At 65.0% G+C, this 26,296-nt stretch overlaps 1 protein-coding gene across 1 annotated transcript; it reads right to left on the bottom strand.

The window, feature by feature from the left end:
• Positions 1-2: 2 nt before the first annotated feature.
• Positions 3-19,424, bottom strand: SAMD11 (sterile alpha motif domain containing 11; the record flags this gene model as incomplete). Its single annotated transcript, XM_079696946.1, has 14 exons — positions 3-245; positions 361-471; positions 774-898; positions 1,125-1,639; positions 1,728-1,806; positions 2,028-2,143; positions 3,088-3,226; positions 4,957-5,091; positions 5,268-5,357; positions 8,375-8,499; positions 12,472-12,522; positions 14,116-14,294; positions 17,723-17,814; positions 18,908-19,424. 14 exons carry the CDS (start codon positions 19,422-19,424, stop codon positions 3-5), a joined length of 2,517 nt encoding a protein of 838 aa, XP_079553072.1.
• Between the last annotated feature and the right edge of the window lie 6,872 nt (positions 19,425-26,296).

Below are 26,296 nucleotides of genomic sequence, written 5' to 3'. Positions count from 1 at the left end.
GCTCAGCACAGAGGCTGGGAGGGGTCCGCGGGCCCTGGGAGCAGAACCGTGGTTCCATTCTGCTCGGGTGAGGCCCGGCTGGCAGGCGGCTGCACGCCCCCATAGGGGGAGGGGGCCGGTGCTGGGGACAGGGGCTGCTCCGCTGAGTTGAGCTCCCTCTCGGGAGCCCGCAGTGTTGGTGGCTGCAGCGGCAGAGCCATGGGGAAGCTGGCCACATAGAAAACCCGGCCCAGGCGCTTGGCCACCTGTGGAGAGACGGGCCTGGATGGGGCCTGCGGGGCTGCAACCCTGCAGCCACACGAAGAGCCTCAGTGCTGCCCCTCCGTTGTCTGGAGACCACTGTCCCCAGCAGGCGCTCACCTGGGCCCGGATCTTGAGAGCAGGCCCCAGCTTCAGCCCCATGGTGGTCAGGAGATGTTCCTCTGTCAGCAGGGGCAGGGTCTCCCCATCGATCCCCTGTTCCCTGAAGACCTGGGGGTGGGGGGCACAGTGTCAGGGCGTGAGTGCCAGGGCTGTGTGTCCCGGGGTGGCCTCAAAGCTCTCCAGAGAAAGCAGAGCCACGAGGAGCTGTCGGCGCAGCAGGAAAAAGTGTCAGATGAAAGTCTCCTCTGTGTTGGGCGCGTGTCCCACCTTGGAGGCGGAAGCACTGACAAAGAGAGGGGGTGGGGTGTGCACCAGTGCCCCCACCCCCGCAGTCTTTGAGGAGAAATTTGGGGTGGGAAGCAGCGCTGCGTAGCCGGGGTGCTCAGACCATCCTGGGCGGGGCCCCTCACCGGTGCATATTCTCCGCAGCCGGACAGGCCGCCCACAAAGCTGCAGACGTCGTCCACTGTCCACTTGCTGACATCCTCGGGCGCTGTGGCCCCCTCCCCATCCATGAAGAGGCCCCCCGTGGCGCCTGGGTTGGGGGTAGAGTGTTATTAGGACTCTGGCCAGCTCTTTCCTATGCTCCCACCCCTGTCTGCTGACCTTTGCTCGCCCTAATTGTTCAGAAATGTTGGACTGATGACTGAAAGGGATTTTTCTCCCCGTGCACGCCCTCCCTGAGACCCTGGGTGGGCGATGGCGGACTGGGTCTCTTTCCACCCCATGGAGGAATCTAAAGGCACGGCGGGGGTGCCCACCTGTGTGGAAGTAGGGGCTGACCGTGTAGGGCAAGCCCAGGGGCAGTGGAGGGGGCAGCATGGACCCTGAGGCAAGCCCCTTCCCCTCAGAGCTGGTCCCTCCAGTAGGGGCTTGGCCTGGGATGGGGCCCTGGGCCCCAGCAGCCACCATCTCGGGGTCCTCTCCATCTGAGTCCTTGGGGGGCTCATCTTCAGAGCCGTCTTGCGCCCAGAGCCCAGCCCCTGTGGTCTCCTTGGGCTCACTGGGCCGGGCTGAGGCAGGGCTGGGGCCCCCCTTCCGAGGAGCTCGGCGGGCAGGCTCCCGGGGCGGGGTGGGGGGGCCGGGGCCCGGGGGTCCCTGGGGAGGCAGGGCCAGCAGCGGCGCGGAGCTGTGTCTCAGCACCAGCATGGCCCCGCGCCGCTGCAGCTCCTCGGCACCGTCGGGTGGGCGCAGGGCGGCCTCGGGTGCCAGCAGCTGCGGCCGGTGCGCGCTCTCCAGCTCCTTCTGGCGCAGCAGCTCTGCTGACATCTCCAGCCTGGCCGTGGAGACAGACCGCGGAGTATCAGCCAGCTCGGCAGTGACACTTCCCGCGCCGCCGCCCCGCCCCCGGCTGAAGCACCTACCGGGCCAGGTTCTGCTTTCGCAGGAGCTCCTGCTGCCGGGCAAGCATCTCCGCCTGGGCAGGGGGCAGGAAGCCGTAGCCTGGTGGGAAGGGGACAGACCACGAGGCCAGGTGGCCGAGTGGTCCCGGGCCACCCAAGCCCGCCCTGGTCTGTCCTTGGCTTCCATCGGGGAAGGGGCGGGTTCGCCGGGAGCACTGATGGACACGCGGTCTGTGACAGACGAACCCGGATGGCCCCGCACCAACAGCCCCACCCCCCCAACCTCCGGGGCGCAGAATCGCGCACCAGCCTACTCCTCACCTGGGGTCTGGCACAGGGCCGAGGGCACCCCCAAAAAGGGGGGCCTGAGGTGGGGGCCCAGGGCGATGTGGGGGGCATTCTGGGGCGACAGCAAGGGGGGCGGCTGCGACAACTCCCTGTGGACGGCAGGGTGGTGAGCCGCGCGCGCCGCAGGCTCGGGCCCCCTCCCCGCGGCCCCTTCTTCCCGGAACTGCCGCCCCCGCCCCCGCCCCCGCGGCCCCCCGCTCCGGCCGCCTCTGCTAATTGCCGGCCCTGCGGGCGGTCGATGTGCGCCCGCCGCAGCTCGGGTCGCCTCCGCCCCCGCTGGCGGCGCCAATTAATCTCGGCGGCGGCGCGGAGGCGCTGGCCCGGCGGGCGGCGGCGACTGTGGCGGTAATTACCGCGCTGGGGCCCCCGCCCCCGCGGCTCCTGCCCCTAGCCGACCCTGCGCGGACGCGGCGCAATTAGCCGCGGTCCGGGAGGCGGCGGCTACAGCCAACAACTCGCGGGCGCGGGCGCGGCCTCCCGGCGGGAGGGGCAGGGAGCCTCCGAAGTCCTTCCGCCCCCGCCCCCTCCTGGGGTCTCCCGGCCCCTACAAGCCCCGGAGGCCTCGTCTGTGCTGCCAGCGGCTCCGATGTCTGAATCGGTGATGCTGGGGGGCTCTCCCCGCCCCCAGCTCTCCGACTTCGGGGTTCCCAGACCTCGCACTGCTCCCCTTCATCTGCGTCAAGCTCCCTCACCTACCTGTTGGGGGAGCAAAGCCCTCAGCTGTCTCAGGGGCACCTGATTCAGCGGGCCCCACAGCTGCTCCGTGGAAACACACCCCACCCAGAGGGATGGTCACCCCCACACATTCTACCCCAGAAATGTTCTGGGCCTCTGCCCAGCTGCCAGCAACCGAGGCCCGAGCACAGTGCCCGGTCCACTCAGGACCCTGCGGCTGTACAGCGGCGAAGGGGAAGTGCGGGCTGTGGACCTCACATGCAGAAACCAGGTGATAGGTCTGCCAACCGCAGCTCTGTAGCCCCGAAACAAGCACAGGGAATGTAGGGGTCTCTCTGAAATGGAGGCACCCCGATACCTCTCTGAGAAGGATGGGGCGCCAGCTGGGGCGGTGCCGTCTCGGTGCTGAGCCAGGCCCTGCTTCCGACGCTGACCTGCTGTGGATGAGGGCAGGTGGACTTCCAGGCCGCTGGGCTCCTGCCGGACCCTCAGGAGATCTGAGGAGGGGGCGGCAGCAGCAGTGACCCAGAGGGCAGCCCCCACCAGGCCCCCATGTCCCCACACCCTGTAGTACACAGGCCAAGGACACGCAGACCCGGAGCAGTCTCCCACCGACCCTGCTGGTTCGTCACCGGGACAGAAAGACAAACAGAAGGCCACGGGGCAGGGCCGACACCAGACATCCCAGCGCAAGGCCGGCTGGTGGCACCCACCGGTCTTGGGAGGGGGGCCAGGTGAGCATTTGTACGGGATACGGGGATGTCAGGAACAGAAAAGGGGTTGGGATGGAGAGAGGGAAAGGTCCCACGCAGGGGAGTCTGGTGGTGCAGGAACCAGAGTGGAGGCTGCCGCGAGCAAGGCTGCAGGGCCCGTGAGGGGAGGGGTCGTGCAAAGGCCCCAGAGTGAGGGCAGTGGGACCTGTCCAGGAGTTGGGGCGGGTCTCCAACCCCCTCCTAGGTAACACCCGGGCCCACTGTGCGGTCGACGCACTCGGCTCCCCACCCCTGGCCCTCTCTCCTGCTCAGGGCCGGACCTCACAGTTCCCCCCGCAGCCCCCCCACTGTGCAGGCTCCGCCGCCACCGCCTGTTTATAAATTAATTACCCGAAAAGCGGAGGTGGGTCCTGCCTGGGGCCGTGTGCCAGGCCGCAGAGCCCAGCCGGCGCGGCCGCCCGCATCGATCCCCATCCCGGCAGGGCCCCGCGCCCCCGCCCGCCCGCGGCCTGGGTTATTTACCGTCGGCTCCGGGCGGGGGCGGCGGGCGGGGGCCTGATTGACAGCCCGAGTCCGCGCCGCTCCCCGCGGCCATCGCCCCTCCCCGCGCAGGCCAGCGGAGCCGGCCCCAGGCAGGGCAGGGAAAGCAATTAAAAAGGAAGATTTTTAAATTATTAACATTTGGTGAATTATTCAGGCTCTTGGTGCCTGACTGCCCTGGGGGACAGTGCCTGTGTAAGGAGAGGAAATCCGGCCCGTTTTCCCAGCACCCTCTCACCCAGCTCCAGCCAGAAAAGGCAAGCCCCCGGCCCCAGCCCCGGGACTGGGGTCTGCAAAGCCCGGGTGCAGCTGGACAGGGTGCCGGACTGCGCCCTCGCGGTGGCAGGGGGGCTTCCAAGCGTCCTGTCTGGGAGCCGGGTGGGATGGGCGTGGCGCCTCTGGCCGGAGCGCCTCCCGAGCACCAGTGAAGGCCGTGAAGGCCGGGCGGCCAAACCTGAACCGTCGCCCATCCTGCTTCTGGACGGACGTCCACGGCGGACGTTCAGGGGCTGACTGCTGTCCTGCTCTTGGCCTCCCCGAGGAGGGGCCTGGCACTCGCCAGACGGTGCCGTCCAGAGCAGGGGCCACGGGGACCTGCGTGCGCTGGGCCTGGGGAAACCCCCACCTCCCACTCTCGCGTGGGCTCCCCTGAGACTCAGCTTCCTCATCTGTGAAGTGACAGTGGCCATTCGAGGCCCAGCTGGGAGAGTCTGCGGGAGATCTGTTGCGGGGGGCCTCCCCCAGATCCACCCAAACAAGCGGCTGCTTGGGCAGAGGGAGGAGGAGCTGGGCCTCGTTGCCCACCTACAAGGGCTTTCGAGGTTTGAGGGGCCGAAAGAACTGCCTCCAACCCCAGCCTTGCTGTCAGCAGCCAGGGACCCCAGGGCCTCTTTGCAGGGTGAGCAGAGACGTCTCAGGACAGGGAGAGTCCGGCGCACGTGGTGGACTCTCATGCGTGGGGAGGGGCTACGTACCGTGGCCGGGGAGGCCCAGGTGGTAGAGACGCTGAGGGTCCTCAAAGGTGCCGGCCTCACTCAGGGCGGACACCAGCCGGCGGTAATGATCCTCGGGGGCCATGCCGGGCCCTAGTTCCGGAAGCAACAGACCCTCTGTGTTGGGCAAGCACAGGAGAGGGGGTCTTTCCCTTCAGACACAGCAGAGGGGGAGAGGCGGGGGCTCCCCTCTTAGAACCCGCTGCTGTGCTGACCCTGCCCTGCAGAGGGTCCAGGCTGTCCCCTTTCCTCTCCAGTGCCTGTTCCCCACCCCCCAGGGGTCGGGCTCACACCTGGAGGGGACTTGCTTCGGGCCTTCTTCTCCGGAGGGCAGTCACTGGTGATGTGGGGGGAGCGGCCCAGCCTCTTGCCCAGCAGGTCACCTGGGGGAGGGCACAGTGAACCCCGCCCCGCCTCTCAGGGCTCGTAGGGGCCAGGGCGGGAAGAGCTCAGGCCGGAACCACACCCCTCATTCCTCAGGGGTGCCTGTGGGTTCCGGCCAGGTTAAAGCCGTGCCCAGCCCGGGGTCCCTCATGCGGGGCTGGGACAGGGCGAGGGCCTGGGACGGCCCAGACCCTGGGCTCTGGACTGTGTGCGTGTAGATACGATGGGAGATTCACAGCTACGGCCTCAGGTAGCAACTCGGGACCCCACAGGTGCCATGCTGCCAGCACCAGCCAGACTAGTCTCCTCTGCAGAATAAGGAGCCCTCCTCAGCACCCTGATTTGACTGGAAACCAACCTCTCCTCCTAGGGTAGGGGTGAGGACCGGCAGTGCAGGGTCCCATGCCAGGGTACCCCAAGCCCTTCCTAGAGGCCACAGGCCCTGGCACACCTGCCTCATCCATTCTTCCTGGGCCCCTGCCCCCAGGCCACACCCCTCACTGCCCCCAGAAAGCCCGAGCCACCACCCTGGCCTGGCCTGTCACACACATGCCCACCTGCCCAGCTGGGCTAAGCCCCCAGGGGCACCCCAAGCAGCCTCACCCACTGCGTACAGCCCCCCACGTGACCCAGGCCCCGCCCCAGCCCCCCCATCCTGAAGTCCTCTCTCAGGTCCCACATCCAAACCAGACTCATCCATCCCAGCCCCTGCACCCAGACGCCAGGCTCCCTCCCGAGCCCAAGGCCTGGGAGGTCTCTGCGGAACAGCTCAGCGATTGGCTCCGTCTCCTGGACCCACCACAGTTACCTGCCCTAACCCACCACAGTGCCGGCCTCCCGTCCAGACCCCGTGCTCCCGGCCCCCTCTCCATCCTCACGGGGCTCTGGGTGGGTGGGTGGGTGGGTGACGGGCGCACCATGACACCTTGGGGAGCCCCCGAGAAGGCCAGCCCTCAGCTCCAGAGCCTAATTCCTTTCCCTTATTCTTTTAATCTGTCATTTTTATCAGGTGGGGAAGTGCGGCGGCAGCAGAGTGCCGATCAATCTCCACTTTACAGCTGACAGAATGGTGCTAATAACTTATTGATCTCGGCCACCTCCTGCCACTGGCTGGGGCTCAGTGGCCTAGCCCCAGGCCTTGCCCCGAGAGGGACGAGGACGAGGTCCCCACTGCCCAGATGAAGGGTCCTACCTCAGTGACCTAGCAGGATGGGTGGGGGATGCTCAACCAGCACAAGGCCCCTCAGGAAGCCAAAGGGTCTCCGGCCAGCAGGGCCAGCAGGGCTGCAGCGTCCAGCTGTGCCAGGCGGGAAGGTGGGTCTGGGCTGGGTCCACACCTGCTGCCCACACCCCACCCTGTACGCACGCCTCCTGGACCCAGGGAATGACCCAGGGCTCTCACCTCCCTGCGATCAGTTTCCCAGTTTCCACGCTGGGGGTGGGGCTCCTCTCTGCCTGGGAGAGGTGCTGGGGAGCACCTCACTGTGGGGGGGACCCGCAGTGAGAACCAGGCCCATGGCCACAGGGGGCTCCTGCTGTGGGGGTCTGGGGCTCACCAGGCCCTCACGAGGCCACATCTACTCACAGACACCCCCGGGGCAGCCAGAAGCAGACACACACACCGTCACCAGATGTCTGCAGGGCAGCCCCAAGCCCTTTCCTCCTGACCCTTCCTGCCCGGGTGAGAACAGGACTGACACGTCCCCAGGAGCACGGGGAGGTGAGGACGGGCAAAGGCCTCCACCCAGGGGCCGGCCGCAAGACGTGGGAGCCGATGAGAAGTGGAGTCCCAAGAGGAGGGCAGGACTCGGACGAACCCTGGACACAGGACACACGTGGTGCTTCATGCAGACCACGTGGGACCCCTGAAGCGCTCCTATGCGGGCCCTGAACCTGAGCATGAAGAGAGTGAGGGCACCCTGATACACGCGTGTCACATGGGCATGAGTGGATACCCAGGCCTCTGGCCGGGCCCAGGGCGCACACGCGCACTCAGGCCACGCACCATGGGGAGGTCTCCACGTGTGCAGGCAGCAGGGGGCCTGGCGGCTCAGAATATCTCAACCACTGTGGGGCTCCGGAGGCTCCCCCCATTGATGGGGCAATTAGATTTTATCAGCCACCTGCTCAGCGCCCCCAACACGGCTCCAGAAGCAGCACTCCCCCAGAGGCCTACCTAGGCACAGGCACACCTGGAGGCCCTGATGGGGATACTCAGGTGTCCTAGGACGGTGGACCATCCCCTGCCCAGCCTTCCTGAGAGCTGCAGCCACTGCTGGGAACTTCCCGGGTTTGCCCTGGTCCATAGGGCAGCAAGGGACCCCTGCCGCCTCCTCTCAGCAACCCCCCACCTTCAGCCACAGCTCAGCCGTGCCGCCCACTCTCTGCACTGGTGCCTCGTGGGTCCCCAAGTTGTCCCTCCCTCTGAGCTCCTGCTGTCACCAGGAGCCGCCCATCCTCAGGGACAGAGCTCCTGGGCCAGCACCCTCCCGCCCCACCCCTGCTGAGGTCCAGGCCGCAGCCCCCCTCCTCTCAGGGCGTGGCCCCCTTCCCTCTTGGGGCCCCTGGCTCTGTGGGGTCGGTGGGCACTCCGTGCGTGCAGAGCGGGTCCCTGCCCATCCAGGAGCCGCTCCCAGGTGTGCACCTCTGAGCCTCCTTGAGGCCTGCACTCCCTGACTGTCCTGCCTTCATCTGCCCCTGGGGCCTCGGCCACTCCAAGCCCCCCGAAGCAGCAGCAGCCACGGTGGAGCCACCGCCTCCGCCTTCTGTCTGCCCGGCTGGCCGGGATTAACACAATTACCATCACACAGAGCCCCGGGGGACAGCCGGCCTCGCCCCCCTCCCGCCGCCTCCGCTGGCCTCCCTGGCCGCCCGCCAAGGCTGCTGGGGGTGGCGGCGGCATCCAGAGCCGCTGGGCAGACACGCAGGGAGGGCCGTGGGGCGGCCGTCCTCTCGCTGAGCTGCCTTGGCTCGGGCAGCCCCGTCCTCAGCCCCCGGCACTGCCCTGGCCCCTCACCTGAGGCTCCCAGGCCGACCTCCACGCTGCCTCTCTGGAATTCACAGCGGCTCTGATGCTCGGGCATAACGAGGTGGCGGCTGCGACGCACGCTGGATATGAGGGTGGGAAGGTCGCTGTCCTGGCTGCAGCGAAGCAGACGGGGAAGGTGAGACCCCGTGGGGCTCCTGACTGAGCTCGCCTGTGAGCATCTCCATTCCCTGGTGGGTGTGGGCTCTCACCCTGACCTACGCAGGCCCCACCTGGGCCCACCAGGACCTGCCAAGTGTCTGCTGGACGTGGAGGCCTCGCCCTCAGACCGCACTGCTGCTCCCGGGGAGGGTCTGTCTGGAGTGCAAGTCTGGCCCTGTCCTGCAGTGCTCTCTCTCCAGAGAGACTGGCCACGGTGTCCCTGCCTCCTGCCTTGGGGGGCGTGCTCCTGGGGTGTAGGCTGCCAGAAAGGCCCAGCACTCACTCCTGTGCACGTGCTAAACTTGCAACCACCCACGGACTCTCGATTTCTTCAAATAAGGAAACCGAGGTTGAGAGCAAAGTCTGCAGCCAATGAGGTGTGCGTGTGTCCAGGGAGACACATGGGCGCACGCACACTCACCCAGGCCTTCAGACACACACAGACACAGATGCTCACCGCGGTCCCCGGTGTGCCCGTGCTCAGGACACTCTGTTCTCTCCAGGGTTCCCCGCCAAGAACCCTGGGATGAACACAAATTTAACTTTGCTCCCTCATTTCTCTTCCCGTCAAATCAGCTCAATGCCTGTATCACAGAACCCCAGAGAAAAGAGGGAGGGAATGGTCCCCCAACCCGCTTGCTCTTGGGGCTCTGAGAGCATCTCCCTTAGCGCAGGGAAGGGCCACTCGCCACCCTGCAGATGCGGCCAGGAGTGGCAGGAAGTTGGGATACGACAGAAGAGGAGCACGGAGGGACCCCAGCCCCCCCCCCCCCCGTGACATGCCAGCACTCCCTCCCCGGCACCCTCGCTCCCCAGCCCACCTGTAACGGAGCAGCCTCCTGTCTGGGCCACTGCAAGGGGGGCCTCCACTGAGTGACCTGGGAACCAACCCTAAACCTCATTAAATAGCCCCCAGCACCCCCTCCCCGCAGCCTGGGTGGCTGGAGCAGGCTAATCCAGAGCTGGCCCCTAAGCAGATCAGTTTCAGCTCCGAAGCCTCCAGGGCTGGACTCTAGAGCCTCTGGGAGACCCTGATGCCGGCTCTCTCCCACCCCCAACCCCCTTTCCCTGGAGGCGAGAAGGCCCCCCCGCATGCGAATAAGAGGGCAGGTGGGGTGGGAATAAGTACTTTATGGGATTAATTGGCAGCGATTCTCACCCCCTCTATCCTCCTCATCAATGTGGGGGCGGGGGGTGGGGTGGGGGGTGGAAGAGAGAAGTGCTGTCCTCAGCACCAGGGAGGGGGCGGCGGGTGCCTAGTGGCAGGGCTGCTGCTGCCACGGAGCTCTCCCTTGAGGGGACCCCCTTCTGGTGTCCCTAGGACTCCTGCAGGAGGGGGACCAACTCCCCAGGGTCAGGCCCCGTCACTTTGCTCCCCGTGAATCCCCAGCCGAGTGCCCCACGCGGGGACTGGGTCTGCCCCCCCACCACCACCACCGTGGCCAGCACTGCTTTCACTCGCCGGTCATTCAGGCACTCGGGTGGTGCTGCAGCCCCATGGAGGTGAAGCCTAGTGGGAAACAGGGCACAGTCCACCCACCAAACCCTTGCTTCCTGCCTTGGGGGGCTGCCCCATGGGCCCCAGGACAGCCTGGCCGGCCTGGCCCAGAAAACCTGTGTGGTCACTCCGTCATTCACTGTACATAAAGCCTGGTGTCATTCACGCCAGGCCTTATATAAAGAACCGCGAAGAAATTTTGTACACGCCAGACTGAATACGTGTGAACCCTCAGACCCCGTCTCCCCGTGAGGGGCCCTCGGGTCCTCCAGTGCCGGCTACACTGTCCAGCCCTTGTCCATCTCCGGGCCAGCTCAGGGGCCTCAGGAGGGCAGGGGCCACATCTCCTGCCTGCTGCCCAGGATGCGTGGGGCCTAAGGGGGAGCTCCAACCAGGCAGGTGTTTCACTGCAGTCATGCAGACAGAGGGATGGGGACGAATGGACCGACGGATGGAACCGATGGACAGACAGACAGATGAAGATCGATGGATGAAGTCCGATGACCAGAGAGACGGAGATGGACAGACAGACACGGACAGGCGCTACTGGACTGACAGAAAGGATGGCAACAGCAGACAAAGAGATGGACAGAGCCTGAAGTACAGACAGCAGACTAGAGACAGAAAGACACATGGACAGGGCCAAAGGAGCCGGGAAGAGACAAAGACAGAGCCGGGGTGGGGTCAGTGTGAGGCTGCTGCGCCGCGTGCTCGCCCAGCCCTCCCTGGCCAGACGCCGGGGTGTGCAGTGGGGGACTGCGGGGGGCAGGTGGGCTGTAAGTCCTCTTGGCTGAGCCCCTCAGTTTCCCCTCTGGTAAAGTCCAGGAAATCAGCCCAGCTGCTCTGAGCGCCTGTGCCAGGCCGAAGGAGCCCCCTCACACTGGGGCCTGGCCTCTTGCTAGGGGCTCCCTGCGTCTGGACACCTGGGCCTTCTCCTACATCCCATGGCCAGGTAGGGTGAGCAGGGGGCTACAGGCAGGGGAGGAGCAGCCTGGGGTTTCCCTACAGGCTTCGCTGACAAATTTATCATGTAGCTTCCCAAGTAAAAGGCTCATAAAACGTCATCAGTGTTCATGACGGCTCATAAACATGATCGGTTGAGCAGCGGCTTCAGAACGAGGTGGAGAGAAGTTTAAAGACGCTTTCATTGTCATTCGGCTCCAGGACCCAGACATTCTCAGAAATGTAAATAACAACACATCTGGGACTTCCCTGGTGGCGCAGTGGTTAAGAATCCGCCTGCCAACGCAGGAGACACGGTTTTGAGCCCTGGTCCGGGAAGCTCCCACATGCCGCGGAGCGACTGAGCCCGTGCACCACAACTACTGAGCCTGCACGCCACAACTACTGTAGTCCGCGTGCCTAGAGCCCGTGCTCTGCAACGAGAAGGCACCGCAATGAGAAGCCCACGCACCACAACGAAGAGCAGCCCACGCTCACCACAACTAGAGAAAGCCCGTGCGCAGCAACGAAGACCCAACGCAAAAAATAATAATAATAATAAATTAATTAATTAATAATAATAACACATCTGGCACAAAGCCAGGCAGCAAGTGGGGCCACTCAGTGCTGGACGCCCACTGCCTGCGCGGTTGGGCCCTTCCTGTGCCTTCCCTGGAAGCACTGGGCCAAGACTTGACCCCACTGAGCAGACACCACAGGCACCACAGCCTGGGCTCTGCCCACAGACTGCCCACCCCTGCCCTTCTGAAACGGGGGACTTGGGTCTCCCCAACACCCCCCAACCTCCTCATCAGGTTCCCTCATTTTTATCTCCTTACTACATCTTGGATTGGCAGCCCCCTCAGCCTCTCTGCTTCCACCATGCCTGGATCACCATGGACCGGAGCAAACCCCCAGCCTGCTGGGCGGGGCCTCCAGCAGGACCTTGTCAAAACATACACCGGTTACTCCCCTGCTCAAGAACTTTCAGTGGCCCCCCACTGCCTGAAGGACAATGCCAACAGTCCCAGCATCTAAGGCCCTTTAGCATCCAGTTGAGCCAGGCCTACCAGCTTCCCTTCCTCCCTCCTCACTTCCCCTTCCCTCCCTCCTCCATGTCTTTGCAGACGTCCCCTTTCCCTAGTGAACTCCTATGCATCCTTCAAGACCCCACTCACACATCACCATTCTCACATCCCAGTGGGTCTCTGGGAGGGTGGGAGGGGCTGGTCACGGCCTTAGCTCTGGACAGATGGGCTTCAATGTGCGAGGGGGAGCGCCCTTTGGCTTCGGGGTTGGGCAGTCCAGCACCCACGGCCGTGCTGCTGTCACAGCCTAGGCACAAGTCAACAGACAGATGACGGACTAAGGAGAGGAGGAGGGGAGGGAGGCTGGAGAGACTTAGAAGCAGACCCAGGGGACGTGGAGCAACAAGGCTCTGTCCTGCCCATGCACAGCATGTGGGGGCAGCCTGGCCCGGCCCTACCTGCAGGACGTCTCTCGGAAGGAGATGTTCACATCCCAGTGGGTGTGGACTCTGCAAAGAGAGAAGCAGAGGGTCAGTGTGGCCTCCAGGATTCGGCACGGGGACAGCAGGACGTGTGTGTGTTTGTGTGTGTGTGTGTGTGTGTGTGGCACGCCCTGTGTCTGCCCTGGAGCGCCAGCCTCAAGGGAACTGGGCTGGCTCAGAGCACCCTCAACAGGCCTGTGGCTGCCGCCAGGACAGGCCCGCGGGGCAGGAGCCAGCTCCTGGCCTCACCAGACAGAGGAATCGGGAAGCGGCAGGACTGAGAGCCCGGGTCTCTGCTGCTTGTTGCAGTGGAACCAGAGCAGCCCCCGTGCTGTGCTGGGGGTGGGGCTGTGGCTTCCTCCGCACGTGCCACTCTTGTGACTGAACCAAATTCCTAGTTGCTAGAGCTGCTCCGGGCAGGGAATGAGCCCCATGGCCCCTGCTGGCTCCAGTGGTGGCCCCTGGGTCCCAGCTGCTGCCAACCTGCCTCCTGAAAGCGACCATCACGCAGCAGAGGCAGGAGAGGTGAAGAAAGGAAGCAGCTCCGCCCTGTGCCCGCGCTCTCATCCCAGCAGCACCCCTGAAAAGGCCCTCGGGCTGACGGAGGGCAGTGGGAGGCCCACGTGGTGCTTCACCTTAGCACGGGTGGGAGTGGGGGCTGGCGGGGGTGTGTGTCTCGAGGGGCCCGGACGGTTAGGGTTAGGGTAGGAGAAACTGGAACATGTTAAAAGACCAAGCAAGGGGCTTCCCTGGTGGCGAAGTGGTTGAGAGTCCGCTGCTGAGTCAGGGGACACGGGTTCGCGCCCTGGTCCGGGAGGATCCCACATGCCGCGGAGCGGCTGGGCCCGTGAGCCATGGCCGCTGAGCCTGCGCGTCCGGAGCCTGTGCTCCGCAACGGGAGAGGCCATGACGGTGAGAGGCCCGCGTACCGCAGGGAAAAAAAAAAAAAAAAAAAAGACCAAGCAGGAAGAGAAAGGGCCTACAATTCTGGGGATGCACAAGACATGCTGGACAGACAGATGATGGACGGACAGATGGATGGATGGATGGGAAAAGGGGCGAGTGGACAGAGGGAGGGGCCTCGGTCGGGAGGGGAGAAGGTGGGAGGTCAGGAAGGGTGGCCCCAAGCCTGGGAGGGACAGTAGGAGCCGGGGCGCGGCCACTCCGGTGAGAGCGGGCGTGGGGCCCGCCCAGCTCCCCGTTCCCCGCCTGGCTGTGGTGCCACCAGACCCCCCTCCCAGAGACGCCTTCCTTCCTCAACACCCAGCGGCTCCGGGCCTCCTGGCCAACGACCCTCCCTGGCCTGCTCTGGCCGTGACCACTGGTGGTGCCTGCTCCCCGGAGATGCCACCGAGTCCTGGCCCGACACTCGGCCCCCAGGCGGGGGCAAGGTGGGCTCGCAGCCATCCTGTGGCATGTCCCCGGGGGTCCAGGTTCTGTTTCAGCCGTGGCAGCTATCAGCGTCCACGGAGACACAGCAAGCTAAACCGGGGCCCTATCCCCAGGGCAAAGGCCCCCCAACCGAAGCCTGATGTGGCCTTCGGCTGCCTGGAGACCCCAGTTCTGATGTCCCCACCCTGCCAGAGCCCGCGTGCCCTCCCACCCTGGCCCTTGAAGCACCTTCTTTTCATGATACGGACATGCGGGTCGTCCTCCTGCTTCAAGCCCAGCCGCTGCCCACAGGCCGGGCCACTCCTGTCACTGTCACCACTGGCTGAGAAGCTGGGGGTCAGCTCCTTCTTCAGGACGCGGGCAGGGGGCAAGGCAACTGTCCTCTTGTCTGCCAGCCGCCCCCGGTTCTGGACAGGGAGTGGGAGAGGAAGGTTAGGCCAAACCGGGTCGCTCAGCTTCCTGGGCGCCTACAGCAGAGGGGCCTCCAGCCTCCAGGACCGTCACAACCGGCCAGAGGCCAAGACAAGAGCAGGGGGCAAGGCCTCCACCAGGAACCCCTGCAGAGACTGCCTTCCACTCCACCCTGGGGGCTGGGGTGTGGGCAGTGCCTTGTCGGGACTCCACACTCGGCCCAGGCCCCTCCACAGGCACTCGCCTGCTGGAGACCAGCGCGGCTTTCCCAGCTCCAGGGAGCCCCGAGGGGCCGCGAGTACCCGCGGGACGCTGTGGGTCCCATCCCTGTTCAACGTGCAGTTACCTCTGCCTGCACGTCTGCCTGGCAACCCCCCTGACTCTGTGTGAAACCCCCACCCGTGCCAAGCCCACTTTCTATGATAAGTGCCAAACGGAGCCAGCTCAGGGGGGGCTGAAGCTGACCCCGGGCAAATTGCAGGCCTTTGGTTCACAGGTCACCTGGCAGCTGAGACCCTTTGTCCCACGGGCCCTGGTGGGGGGGTGTCTCCCCCCTGGGTTAGGAACTAAAAGATTCGGAGTTCTCCCACGAGGCGCACCTCTCCCGGCCCTGCGACCGCAACGTGAGCGGGGAGCAACGCAGGGCCTCCACAGAAGAACTCAGAGCCCGCGCACAGGCGGGAGGCTCACGCTCAGGGCCCCCGCACAGGATGGCACCTGCCAGCGAGGGAAGAAAAGTTCCTATTTTCTGGTGGGCGGGAGGCTCTTTCTTATTTAATAACAGGTTACCGGTTCAGGGAGGTGGCAGGGGCCTCCTAGGACCCCGCCCTCCTGTTGCCAGGACAACGCGTCCCCGCCACACGCAGGAGCTTGGGGAAGAAGGTGTCCAGGGGGCTCTCGCCCCTCCCCGCACAGTGCTGCCCTCCAGAGGAGAGGTTCTCTTCAGACCCAGAACACCCTCACCTGCAGACACACGGCTCACCCCAGCCCCACATTTGGGCAGTGCCCCCGACAGGGTCTGGGAGCCCCAGTCTCTGCCACACCTGCCCTCACACATCCACGCAGGAGGCCCCCCGTGGTTGGCTCCGCAGCACACACTCAGCAAGATGGACTGGGCAGCGCCGGGGACGGGTGGCGTCGGTGGGGCAGGAGCCGGGGTAGGCCTGCGAGACGAGGGGGCTCGCCCTGTGCTTGCAAGAGCCTGGCCTTGGCTCAGGGCTACACCAGCGACACCAGCGACAGCAGAGCTCGGGCGAGGCGGGGGAGGGGGAGGGGGGGTGACTGCCCATCTGGGCCCCGAGCCTCTGCAGGCCAGGCTCTGGGGGAGGCCTCCCGACAGCCCTGGCCTGTCAGGAGTGTGCTCAGCTGCAAAGCCCCCTCGGCTCTGTCGTTCTCTAGCCTGCTGTAGCCCAAGCAAGAGGACCTCCTGTCCTGCCTTTCCGCTTTAATTAAACTGTTCTCTTTAGAGAAAAGTAAATGCATTTCTCTCTGCTTCTCATCTGTGGGACAAGGAAGAGGAGAGGGAAACAGGGCAGTAAGGCTGCCGCTTGGGGTGCGGCCAGACCAGCTAGGGCGGCCTGGGATGGCCCCAGTGGGGGGGTGCTGAGGAAGAGGGGCCAGGATGGGCAGCCCTGCTGACCCCGGCCAAGGACAGGGAACACACATGCCTCCCAGGCACACCGGAGACCTCAGCTGCTCGCCCCGGCTCAGCACACAAATTTAAGAACTGGGCGCTAAGCCCCTGCCCCAGCCAAGCACTGGCTCCTCAGACAGCGAGAGTGGGTGTGTGGAGGCCGCTGCGTGACCCCTGCGCCGTGTGCACACCCATATTCTGTGACCGTGCAGTGTGCACATACCTGTGGACCTGGGGAAAACAGTCTCTCTGTGGAAAAGGTGGGGCCTGGAAAGACAAGGGGGTCCGTGAGACTCCTTCCTTCCTAAGGGAGGGGTGCAGGGACGGGCCTGGGAGGGACGAGGCTCAGAAGAGGCAGGCCCAGGGCCGAGGCATCCCTCATGCAGGGCAGGCGCCTGGGAGCCCCTGACAGGTAGGCAGCCCTGCCAAGCAGTGTCCTAGAGGGGACTGATGCTGTGCTCAGGCCACCTGCCCACCCCCCTCCTGTGGGAGACCTTCAAAAGGGGATGATGGGAGAGGCAGGGCTCCGCCCACCCGAGCAGAAAACCCAGACCAGCCTGGAGGGTGTCCTCTTGGGCACCAGCTACTTGAGAAGGGGAGCGAGAGCTCAGCCTCCTGCCCCAGGCAGGTATGGTGGCAGCGGGCAAAGGTGGGCTGCCTGTGTACATGCTCTGGGGGGGCTCTGGGGGCGGGCATGCCTGTGAGTATGGCGAGCTCATGCCAGACAGTGTGTGGGGTGGGCACGTGGGGAGGCTCAGCTGCGTCCTCTTCCCCTGCCCAACTTGTGTGTCTTTACAGGACTGTGTGTGGCTTCCCGGCTTGCCCACCCCCAGGGCCCACGAGGAATCCAGGACATCCCCTCCCCCACCCTACCGCCAGTCCAAAGTAAACAAGCTGAAGGCGGCCTGCAGGGTCCTCTCAGGCCTTCCTGGCAGCGGGGCTACTGAGTGGTGCCAGGAGCCATGGCCCTAATGGGCTCTCCCCCAGGGGCTCAAACTGTCCCCCTCAAGGTGAAACTTCCTTTTCAGGTCCACCCTCCAACCACTGCTGCCTGGAGGGCACGCGATGGGGAAGGCAGTGCTTCAGGGGCAGGCACAGGCCCCGTCTCTCTTGCTCCCCTAGGCTAATGAGGGGTCAAGAGATGTCTACACTAGGTTGCAGGCCCCACACCAGCTCCCAGCTGCAGTTCTCTTGACACCCAAGGCCCACACTGCACCTCCTGTGCCCCCAGCCGGGCTGTATCCCCAGACACTCCTGGACATCTAGGAACTTGCCCTGTAGGGCTCCAGCCCTGGGCACCCAGAGACGCACGTCACTCACATCCAAGCCTGTGGCCACCCCAAAATGTACATCCAGGCCAGCCGACACTGTCACACTGTCACATCCCAGAACGAGCATTCCCTTAGGACTGGCCCCTCTCCCAGGCCGGGCCAGCTGACATGGTGACCCCCTCCCGATCTGTGACAAGGCAAAGTCCCCAAGCCCCAGTCAGGTGACACTGTCCAGGGAGGAATCCTTCACACCGTGGGCTGTCCCCAGGACCTCAGGAGAAGCAGCTCCCAGACTCCCAAGGAGAGATTCCAGGATAGGCAGGACCCTGCCCTGCATCAAGGGGGGAGGGCTCTGGTGCCCCGGGATTCCCACCCAAAGCCGTCTCCTCTATTAGTCGCTGGGGGCTCCCTCCTGCCCATCGGCAGGGTTGAGGTTAGGACTGATCCTAGAAAATACAGGCACAAGCTCCGCAGCGGAGAAACAAGACCCCGAAGCCCCAACTTTTCTCCCGCATCTCACCACCGGGGAGGATATTCGACAGCCTGGACAGTCGCAGATCGGAGGGTGCACCTGGAGGATCCCCTTGGACATGAGCGTCTTCAGGCTTTTCCCTGCGAGGAGAGCCGAGGCAGGACCAGTGAGGGGCGGCGCGGGCACAGGTGGGGCCGGGCACGCGGGCACGCTTCCGGGGCGCTGTCAGGGTCAAGGCCAGGTTCCCTCCCACCACGACTACGAACACCCGCCTCCGTCCAACCTCCGAACCCACCGCCAGGCCTCGCCGCTCAGCCCACCCTCGCGGACGCCGCGGGGATCTGCAGAGCTCAGAAACTCAAGATCCGGCGAGCGCCCTCCCCTGACGGAGGGCGGCTTTCTGCCCTCCCCCTGCGCCACTCCTCCCGCGCTCCACGCTTTCCAAGCCGGTCCGCCGGAACCCGGAGCTGGGCGGAGGAGGGTCGGGCCCGGCGCAGGTGAGCGGCGCGGTCGGGACCCGGGGCTGCGCTTGATCTCATGGAGCCGCGAGCCCCAAAGTCGACGAGCGTGACCGGGCCCCTAACTTTCTAACCACCCCCCACCCCCGGCCTGGCGCTCACCCCCTCTCCCCCACCGCATGCCCGCTCTGGCGCCCGCTCGTCGCGCCCTCGGAGCCAGACTCCTGCGGGAGCCCAAGCGGCTGCTCCCAGCCCCGCCGCCGCTCGGCTCCGCGCGCGCTCCCGCCCCGACGCGCGCCCTCGCGCCCCCCACCTGCCTGCGCCACCCCTGCACCTTGCCGTTCGCTTTACCAGCGCGCGTCCGCACCCGGCCGCACGTGTGCCCCTCCACTCCCGCCAGAACCGGTGGCTCCTCGACCCCGCAGGGGAGTACCCCGCCCAGTCGGCCTCCCGCCCGCTCTCCCGAGCTCCCGTAAACTTCCCCGTTAGCCTCAGGCCCAGGAATCCCGCAAAGACCTTCCGGACGGAAGGAGCCGCCGGCTCGTGCGGCCAGCGCTGGGGGGACCGCGGAGGCCGAGGGCGCTCTGCCCGGGTCCACCAAGGCGACCGTGCTTGGGGGGAGGGGGCGTCTCTGCGGTGGCCCCGGAGTCGCAGCGCCCTCTCTAGGCAGAGATGGAGTCTCCCAGGTGGCAGGACGAGGGGGGTCCGGACCCACGGGTCCTCGGGGAGCAGAAGGGAGGGACCGGAGAGGCCCGCGCCCCCACGGCGGCCGCACCTTTGTGGCGGATGCTGCGCTTCCAGTCCTTGGCCGTCTCGCGGCCGCTGACGAACTGGAACTCGTTGGGTGTGAGCCACTCGCCGCGGTGGCGGATGGACGGACCCTTGCTGCCCTGGCAGAGTTTGCGCACGTAGAGCAGCGCGCGATTGGCGCCGCACTCCACCTCGATGCACGGCTCGCCGTTGTCCAGCAGCGGCTGGAAATCCGGTGCCGCGGCCGCAGTGGCCGAGAAGCGCTCGAGGGCCAGAGGGTCTCTGGGCAGGTGGAGGTGCGGGGCGGCCTCGTGCAGGCTCAGGTAGGCGCGCGGGGCGCGGAGCGGCGGGGCCAAGAGCGCCTCGTAGCCCGCGGTCGCGGCTGGTAGCGAGGCGGCTGGGGGCAGGGCGGCCGCGGCGGGCAGTGGCGCCAGGTAGCCGGGCAGCGGCGGCAGTGGCAGCGCGGCCAGGGTCGGGTGGAAGGTGGCCAGAGCCAGGGCGAGGTCTTCGCGGCTGGGTAGCTCCTTCTTGACCGCCGGCATGGTGGGCGGGTGGTCCTGCAGCCTGGCTCTCCGCAGCCGGCCCAACTAGTTCCGGCCGGGGCTGGAGTTGGGTCTCGAGGGCGGGGGCCTGGGGGGCTCCTGGCCGCGCACACGTCCTCGCCGCTACTGCGCCCCAGCCGGGCCACCTCGGACCGCTGCCCGGCCGGCTGGCGGGGCCTCTGCTGCCTGAGACATGGTGCTGCCGGAGCTGTATCGATCCCCGATCGACCTGCCCAGCGCCGCAGCTGCAGGACCCTGGGGCTCCACAGGGCGCTGGGCCACCTGCGCCCGCGCCCCCCGGGGCGGCCCCGCGCCCGGCTTGCTGCTGCGCCCGCCGGGCTGAGCCGGGCAGTGAGGAGGTGTGGAGCCTCCGGCCGCGTGCCCCGCCCCGCCCGAGGGTCCCAGGCCCCCGCCCCGCCGTCCCAGCCGCGCACCCGCGTACTCCAGCGCGCGCCCGCCTGGCGGGGACTTGGGAGACTCGCACCGCCGCCGCCGCCGCCGCCGCCGCCGCCGCCGCCGCCACAACTTGGCCCGTTTAAACGGCCCCGGCGCGGCGGGCGGGCGGCACGGGCTCCAGCAGGGGGTGCGTGACGGCCGACTGGGCTCACGCGGGGGACCCCACGGGCCCCGGCTGCACCCTCTGCCCTATTCCCAAGTGGGAGAGAATAGGAGGAAAGGAGACTGGTGTGTGTGTTGGGGGGGGGGGGCTGCGGGGGACGGATGCCAGCGAGACGCGGCGCGCATGGACCGCGCCAGGTGCTGAGGGAGTCACTGTTCGGGCGCCCCAGCCGGAGTCCTGGACTCCACGTGGGGCGGGGGCTGGCTCCTTCCGAAGGAGCGGATCCGGGATCGGAATCGCCGCTTGCCTGGCGGGGGTGTGTGTGAGCCGGCAGCTCTGGGTAGGTGGTGGGCATCAGTGGGGAGGGCATGGGTGGTCTTCTCTGCTCTACAGAGTGTGCGCTGTGTGGCCTCGGCAAAGGTGTTGGGGAGGGTTCGTGGTCTGTGAATAACAACGATAACAGTTCCATCAACCATTGCCCCCTCCCCATACACTTCGCACACCTTAGTTCACCTGATCATCCCTACATGAGTTTTCCTTTATTATCCCCATTTTACAGATGAGGAAGGTGAGATACAAAGAGGCCAAGTAACTGTACTGACGTTTCAAATCCAGGCTGTCTGCCTCCATGGCAGACAGTATCTGAGCCATAGGATGGGGCAAGAAAGTGGGCTAGATGCAATCTGGGTGAGGGGCGGGGGACGTGGGGAGGAGGAGGGGCAGCTGAATGGGGGGTTGTGCACCTGAGCATGTTGCTGTTCCTTGCCGTGTGCAAGTCTGGGGACGAGGGACCTACGCATCCACGTCCACCTCCGTGCCTTGGGGGGAGCAGGTCAGCCTTGGTCTAGGCCTGGTATGAGGGCAGCTGTCCCCTGGGATCAACCCACACCTCCTTGCAGGCCAGCGTGGTGGCCTCGCAGTGGGATAACTAGGAAGAGAAACTGAGAACCTCGGTGGTTTTGATAGTAGCTGGCGAGACCTTGTATTTCTCTGGTGTGCCATTTGGGACAAGCTAGAGAGTAGCCTCTGATCCCAACCCAGCTCCCGGACCCCTGCCCCTGCCCCTCTGAGATGCACCTGGCAGGGCACCCATGTGGGCATCTTCCTGACCAGGCTTGGGCGGGGGGCTGCCGAGCTGGGTCATAGGTGTGCTCATACCTTCTGCAAGGGAGGTGCTGGGAGTGAGGGAACAATCCCCCTCAGCCCCTCCTACCGGACGCCAGCACCACCTGGGCATGTGGCTGACTGCCGGGGACCACGCTGCTTTCGTGTGCTAATGCATGCTGCCCACCTCATCCTCAGCTAAGGTACCAGCCAGCCCCAAGACCAACCTGGGGAGTGAGGTCTGGGCTCAGACCAGGAATGTGTCTGGGACCCTCTGCCCATTTACTCCTTGTATCTCTGTCTGTGGGAGTTTAAGAGGCAGGTGGGAAGCTGGGTATGAATGTGAGTGACCCCTCCTTACTTCACCACCCTCAGCCCCGTTGCCGTGTCTGTAACTTGGACACCTGCACATACCTGACCCCAGGAGTGACAGCTAGGGAGCTCCCCCCACACCCAGCCTCTGGGGCCTACGTCTTGCTCTCAGGTGTGATGCCTCCATGTCAAATGGATGCAGGAGGCTGTCCTCGCCTGAGAGCCAAGGCCCGTGGAGGAGGCTTCATGTTAATCTGTGGTCATAGCTCAGTGTGGAGAGGCCATCAGGGCTCAGCTGGAGGCCAAGTGGGCCTGTGTGCCCACTGTTTGGCCACAGCCCTGACCGTGCTGCCAAAAGACGGCCTCCACACCCAGCTCTTCTGTTTGCCTGCACCTGTCTGTTGAGCCTTAGGCCTCCTAACCCCTGACCTTCACACTGCGGTTTGTGGAGGGGAGGCTGGCAAAGCACATCTCTAGATGTGAGAAGATACCAGGCAGCTGTCAGGCCAGGCCTCTCCTCTGTCCCGAGCCTGAGGAGGGGGGGCCTCCCGTCCCTTCTGCAGGACCACCCCTCACTCACCCCTGGCTTCTTTCATCACACACTGGCCCACCATGGTTAAGGAGTGCCATGGGGGTCCCCAACTCTGGCTTTCAGGGGAGGGGTCCAGCTGGCAAAGTGTGGTGGCTGACCTAGCTCACCCAGCCTAACCTCCATGCCACCGTCTGGCTCCAGCCCTCTTTGGAGGACCAGGGTTCCCTCCTGAAAAGACCGGGACTGGGCCCAAAGCTCTCTGCAGGACGCTCTCTCCTTCTAGGGCCACTCCCTGACTCCAAGGAGACCTCCCTCCAGGGGCTGTCGGAGTCTTGGCTGCTCAGGGCAGTTCAGCGCCACCCCCACATGTTTCCCCCTGTTCTTGGGAAATAGAGCCCTCTGCCCACGGGGCTCGGAGCGATATTCCCACGCCGACGGGACCAGGCATCCTCACCCCTGGACATTATACTCTTCGCAGGAGGATCTGCTCACTTCCTCCCGCCTGTCCAGGTCTGGCATCTGGGCCCGCACGTTCCTCTGTACTTCGCAGACTGGAACCAGAGGTCAGAGGGACAGAATTTTGGCGCTAGGATCACCGCTGCTTGGCCCTCAGGCCTGGCGGCCCCGCGGAGAACACAGGTCGGGTCGGTGGCTGCAGCCCCTCTTCCGGCCGGCGGAGCTCCGCCCCTGGCCGCCCGCCAGCCTCCGCGGCGCCATCGCTGCTCGCGGTCCCCCCGCGCGGGGCCCTCCGCCGCCCCGGCTGCCGCCGCCGCCGCCGCCGCCGCCGCCGCCGCCGCCGCCGCCGCCGCCAGGGAGGGAGAGGGGGTCATAAATAACCCGCGGGGCGGCGCGGCCGGCGGTGCAGACGGTGACCCGAGACGTCCCCGGGGAGCGCGGGGGCGGCCCACAGACCCTGCTGCCCCCAACCCAGGCTCGGCCAGCCTTGATCGCCCCTCTGGGGCTGCCCGGCCTGTCCAGAGCTGGTGCTCCCTCCCATCCTGGAGTGCCCGCCTACCTCCTCGCCGGACCGCCCCCTTGGAGCCCCTTCTCATCCATTCGTTCACCAATCAGTCATTTATTGAGCACCAGATGTGGTAAAACCCCGGGAAGAGAAACCCAGAGGTGAGGTTGGAAGGAGAGAGAGATGCAGAGGAAAGCAGTGTGTCCCTGAGACCACAGGTGCAGGGCCGGGCCTGCCCCCCTCAGCCTCCGTTTTCCTGTGCTCAGCCCCGGTGCCTGAAGGGCTGGGAGCGCAGGCCGAGACCCGCCCAGACACAGGAAGGCACGCAGAGACAGGTCACAGGGGCCCCACAGGTGTGGGCCCAGCGCACACACACATGCCCACACAGCACCCACGGCAACCAACACATGCATGCCTTCTCAAAGCGCACAGACAGCAGCCCACGCGTGTGCTCACACCCACACGCATGCACAGCAGCTCCCAAAGCTGCTCGCACAGGACAGGTGCAGGCACGGATGCTGACATCCTAGCCACAGACATGCGCAGACAGTGTGTGTGCTAACTTAACACGGCAGCCAAGATTGAAGACACCACCAAGACCTGTGCACAAAACACACATAGACACACGGGCCTGCAGCGTGAATGCCAGATGGATAGAGTTGTCATGTCCAAGATAGCTTGTCTGGTGCAAGGGTCTGGTGTGTAGCACTGTTCCACCAGGAAGGGTTAGCCTGGGAGGTCAGAGGTTTGTGGCACTTTAGCTGGGGCTCCATCAGACACCCCTGCAAGAGTGGTCAGAGCCTTCAGGAATGTGTCTGCTCTTGGCTCCAGGTCAGACACAGGAGGGGCTGCCCTGCTGGGACGTGCCTTGCTTTTGGCCAACTGTGAGCTGGCTGCAGGCCATGCCACCTCTCCCTCAGGAAATGAGGTGTTTCTGAGGCTGGTCTGTCCACTGACCTTAACTTACGCCATTTAAAGAAGCAAAGAGTTAGGGCCTGGTGTCCAGACTTGGGGCACCCACAGGGCACACACTGTCAGTTACATATGCCATGATACTCACCGGCTATGTTACACATGCTGACATATACACACCTTCTCAGACAGATGCATTGACCCCAGACACGAGCAGTGACACACATGTGCTCGACACACCTCGGGCTGCACTGGGTACACTGACATCAGCACAGAGGAAGCTGTTGTCTGCTCACCTGGGTGGGACTCCTGGCTGCCACCAGCTCTGCATGCCTGGTCCCTCCCTAGGAGTGAAAATACCCCCTTACTGGCATCACTGGGGGCGGAGAGCAGGCTCTGCCTCAGGGCAGCCTGCTCGGTGCTGTGGCCCTGCCTGGGCCTGAGCTGTGCTGGGGAGGCTGAAGCAGGCGGTGGAGAGAGCAGACCCTGCAGTGGCCTGAGACTTGGGTCCTCCTGGCTGGCCACTGTGTGACATAGCCCCCTCTGCCCTTATCGTGACCTTGGTTTCCCCGTCTGACAATGAGAGAGGGCCTCAGAATCTGTGGGGTCCCCTGTGGCTTGGAGGAGAGCAGTCAGGGTGAAATGTGGCTGCAGGGTCCCTGGGCCGCACAGTGAGGGGGCCTGGCGCGCCCTACATGCTTCCTCCACAGATGGTCTCAGGGCTCCCCCCAAAAGTGCGGCCAAACAAAGGGAAGGAATAGAGTCCTCCAGGGCCCCCAGAGACACCACTGTGCCGTCCTCAGCCACAGGGCACCAGTCAGGGACCCTGGGGGCAGCAGGAGGGGGCTGTGGAAGAGTGAGCTCAGGCGGGCTCTGTGCCAGGCCGCTGGGTGCAAGTTGGAGAAGAGAGGACATCCAGGCAGGGACCCTCGAGACGGAGGTGCTGGTTGGGGGCGGAAGTCACTGCCCCTAGGCCCAGCTCTGAGAGGCTCCCAGGCTGTGCAGGGAGTCCAGGCTGGCCCAGCAGTGACCGTTTATATGTTGGACTTCCTGCCGGATGTGAGCTCCCTGCGAGCAGGGCTTTGGTTTGTCCTCCGACACACTCAGGTGTCAGTGTTTGAGGACTGCCCTCAGGGACCGCAGCAGTGCAGCCCCCTCCCAGCTCAGCCTGGCCTTCCTGCCTGGGGCAGCTCCACCCCTGCTCACCTCTCCCCCCAGCACCCGCCCACTGAACTTCTGCCCAGGCAGGACTCTGAATACCCTCCTGTCCGAGAAGCTTCTTAAGAAGTTGGCCACAGGCATCCTCTTCACCAGAGCAAGAGAGAAAACTCAGGAGCCTGGGAGACCCAGGGGTCAGGGTGGGCACCCTTGATTGTTGGCAGGTGTTGTCCACACTGAGGGGAAGATCAGAGTCCAAGGACAGGTGTGGCGGTCTGTTCTGAGGTCCCTGCCGGTGACCTGGGGGTGGCACAGAGGCCCCACGATGGATGCCACCCGGCAGCAGTGGGCGAGGGTTTGCACCTGCTCCCGCGTGAAGGAGCAGACGGAGACCTTGGAGGGGCCTCCGAGACACTGCACCCCCGGTACAGGCTGTGACTACCTGAGGCCTCCTGACCCCACGTTCCTCCCACAAAGTGCCTTCTCTGCGCTACATGGAGGGGTCACGAGCATGTGACAAGGTCTCTGGGGCCTTAGAGGGCAGAACTCGGCACAGGGGAAGCAGAGTGGATCCTCAAAATAAAGAAAAACAGCCACAGAGTTACCTGGAAACGGCCTCCACTCTGTCCTGGGCAATGAGCTCCTGGTTAAGAGGCAGCCCTGGAGAGCCTGACACACATGGTGGGGACGCAGCGGCCCAGGCGCAGGTCCCAGCACACACGGAGAGCTCATCACATGGGCACCCGCCCTTGCCCCGGTGTGGCCTGGGTACACGTAGCATGTGACACAGAATGGCAAAGTGCACATGGGCACACAGCACAATGGGACCGTGCACATGGGTGTACAACGCGGAACATCCCCCCTGACCCCCCCCGCACACAGGTGCCCACCTCACGGCCATTAAGTGGGGCCGGGGTGTTGAGGAACATCACGTAAACCGCAGCTGCCTGATTCCCGTTCATTTTTCTTTAATGAAACTTGCACCCCAACAGCATTTACAGGCCTTCACTGGACAGTTGGCTGTATATTTCAGGAACTCATCCACCTGTGCTCTGCACTTGCTTCACCAGGAGAGGGGGGGTGGCCTGAGTCTCTCATATATAGTCCCACCCACAGGCTCGCCTGGAGGGCCAACGGTCACTTTGTCAGCACTGATTTGTCCGTCAGGGATTTTCAGAAGTGGAGAGCTGAGGTGGACAGTGAGTTTTACTGTTTATCCTCACAAGTCTGGCCCAGGCTGGCTTTCTGAGGTCACGGACTTAGACTGACCCCGTCCAAGGCCAAGTCTTGGATTCCCATTGCCAACAACCCTATCCCTCCGGGGAAGATTGAGT

This window comes from Hyperoodon ampullatus (assembly GCF_949752795.1).
Source record: "Hyperoodon ampullatus genome assembly, chromosome: 2".
NCBI classification, from domain to species: Eukaryota; Metazoa; Chordata; class Mammalia; order Artiodactyla; family Ziphiidae; genus Hyperoodon; species Hyperoodon ampullatus.
Note: the sequence above shows the minus strand (reverse complement) of the source record. Positions and strands in the feature narration are given on the sequence as shown.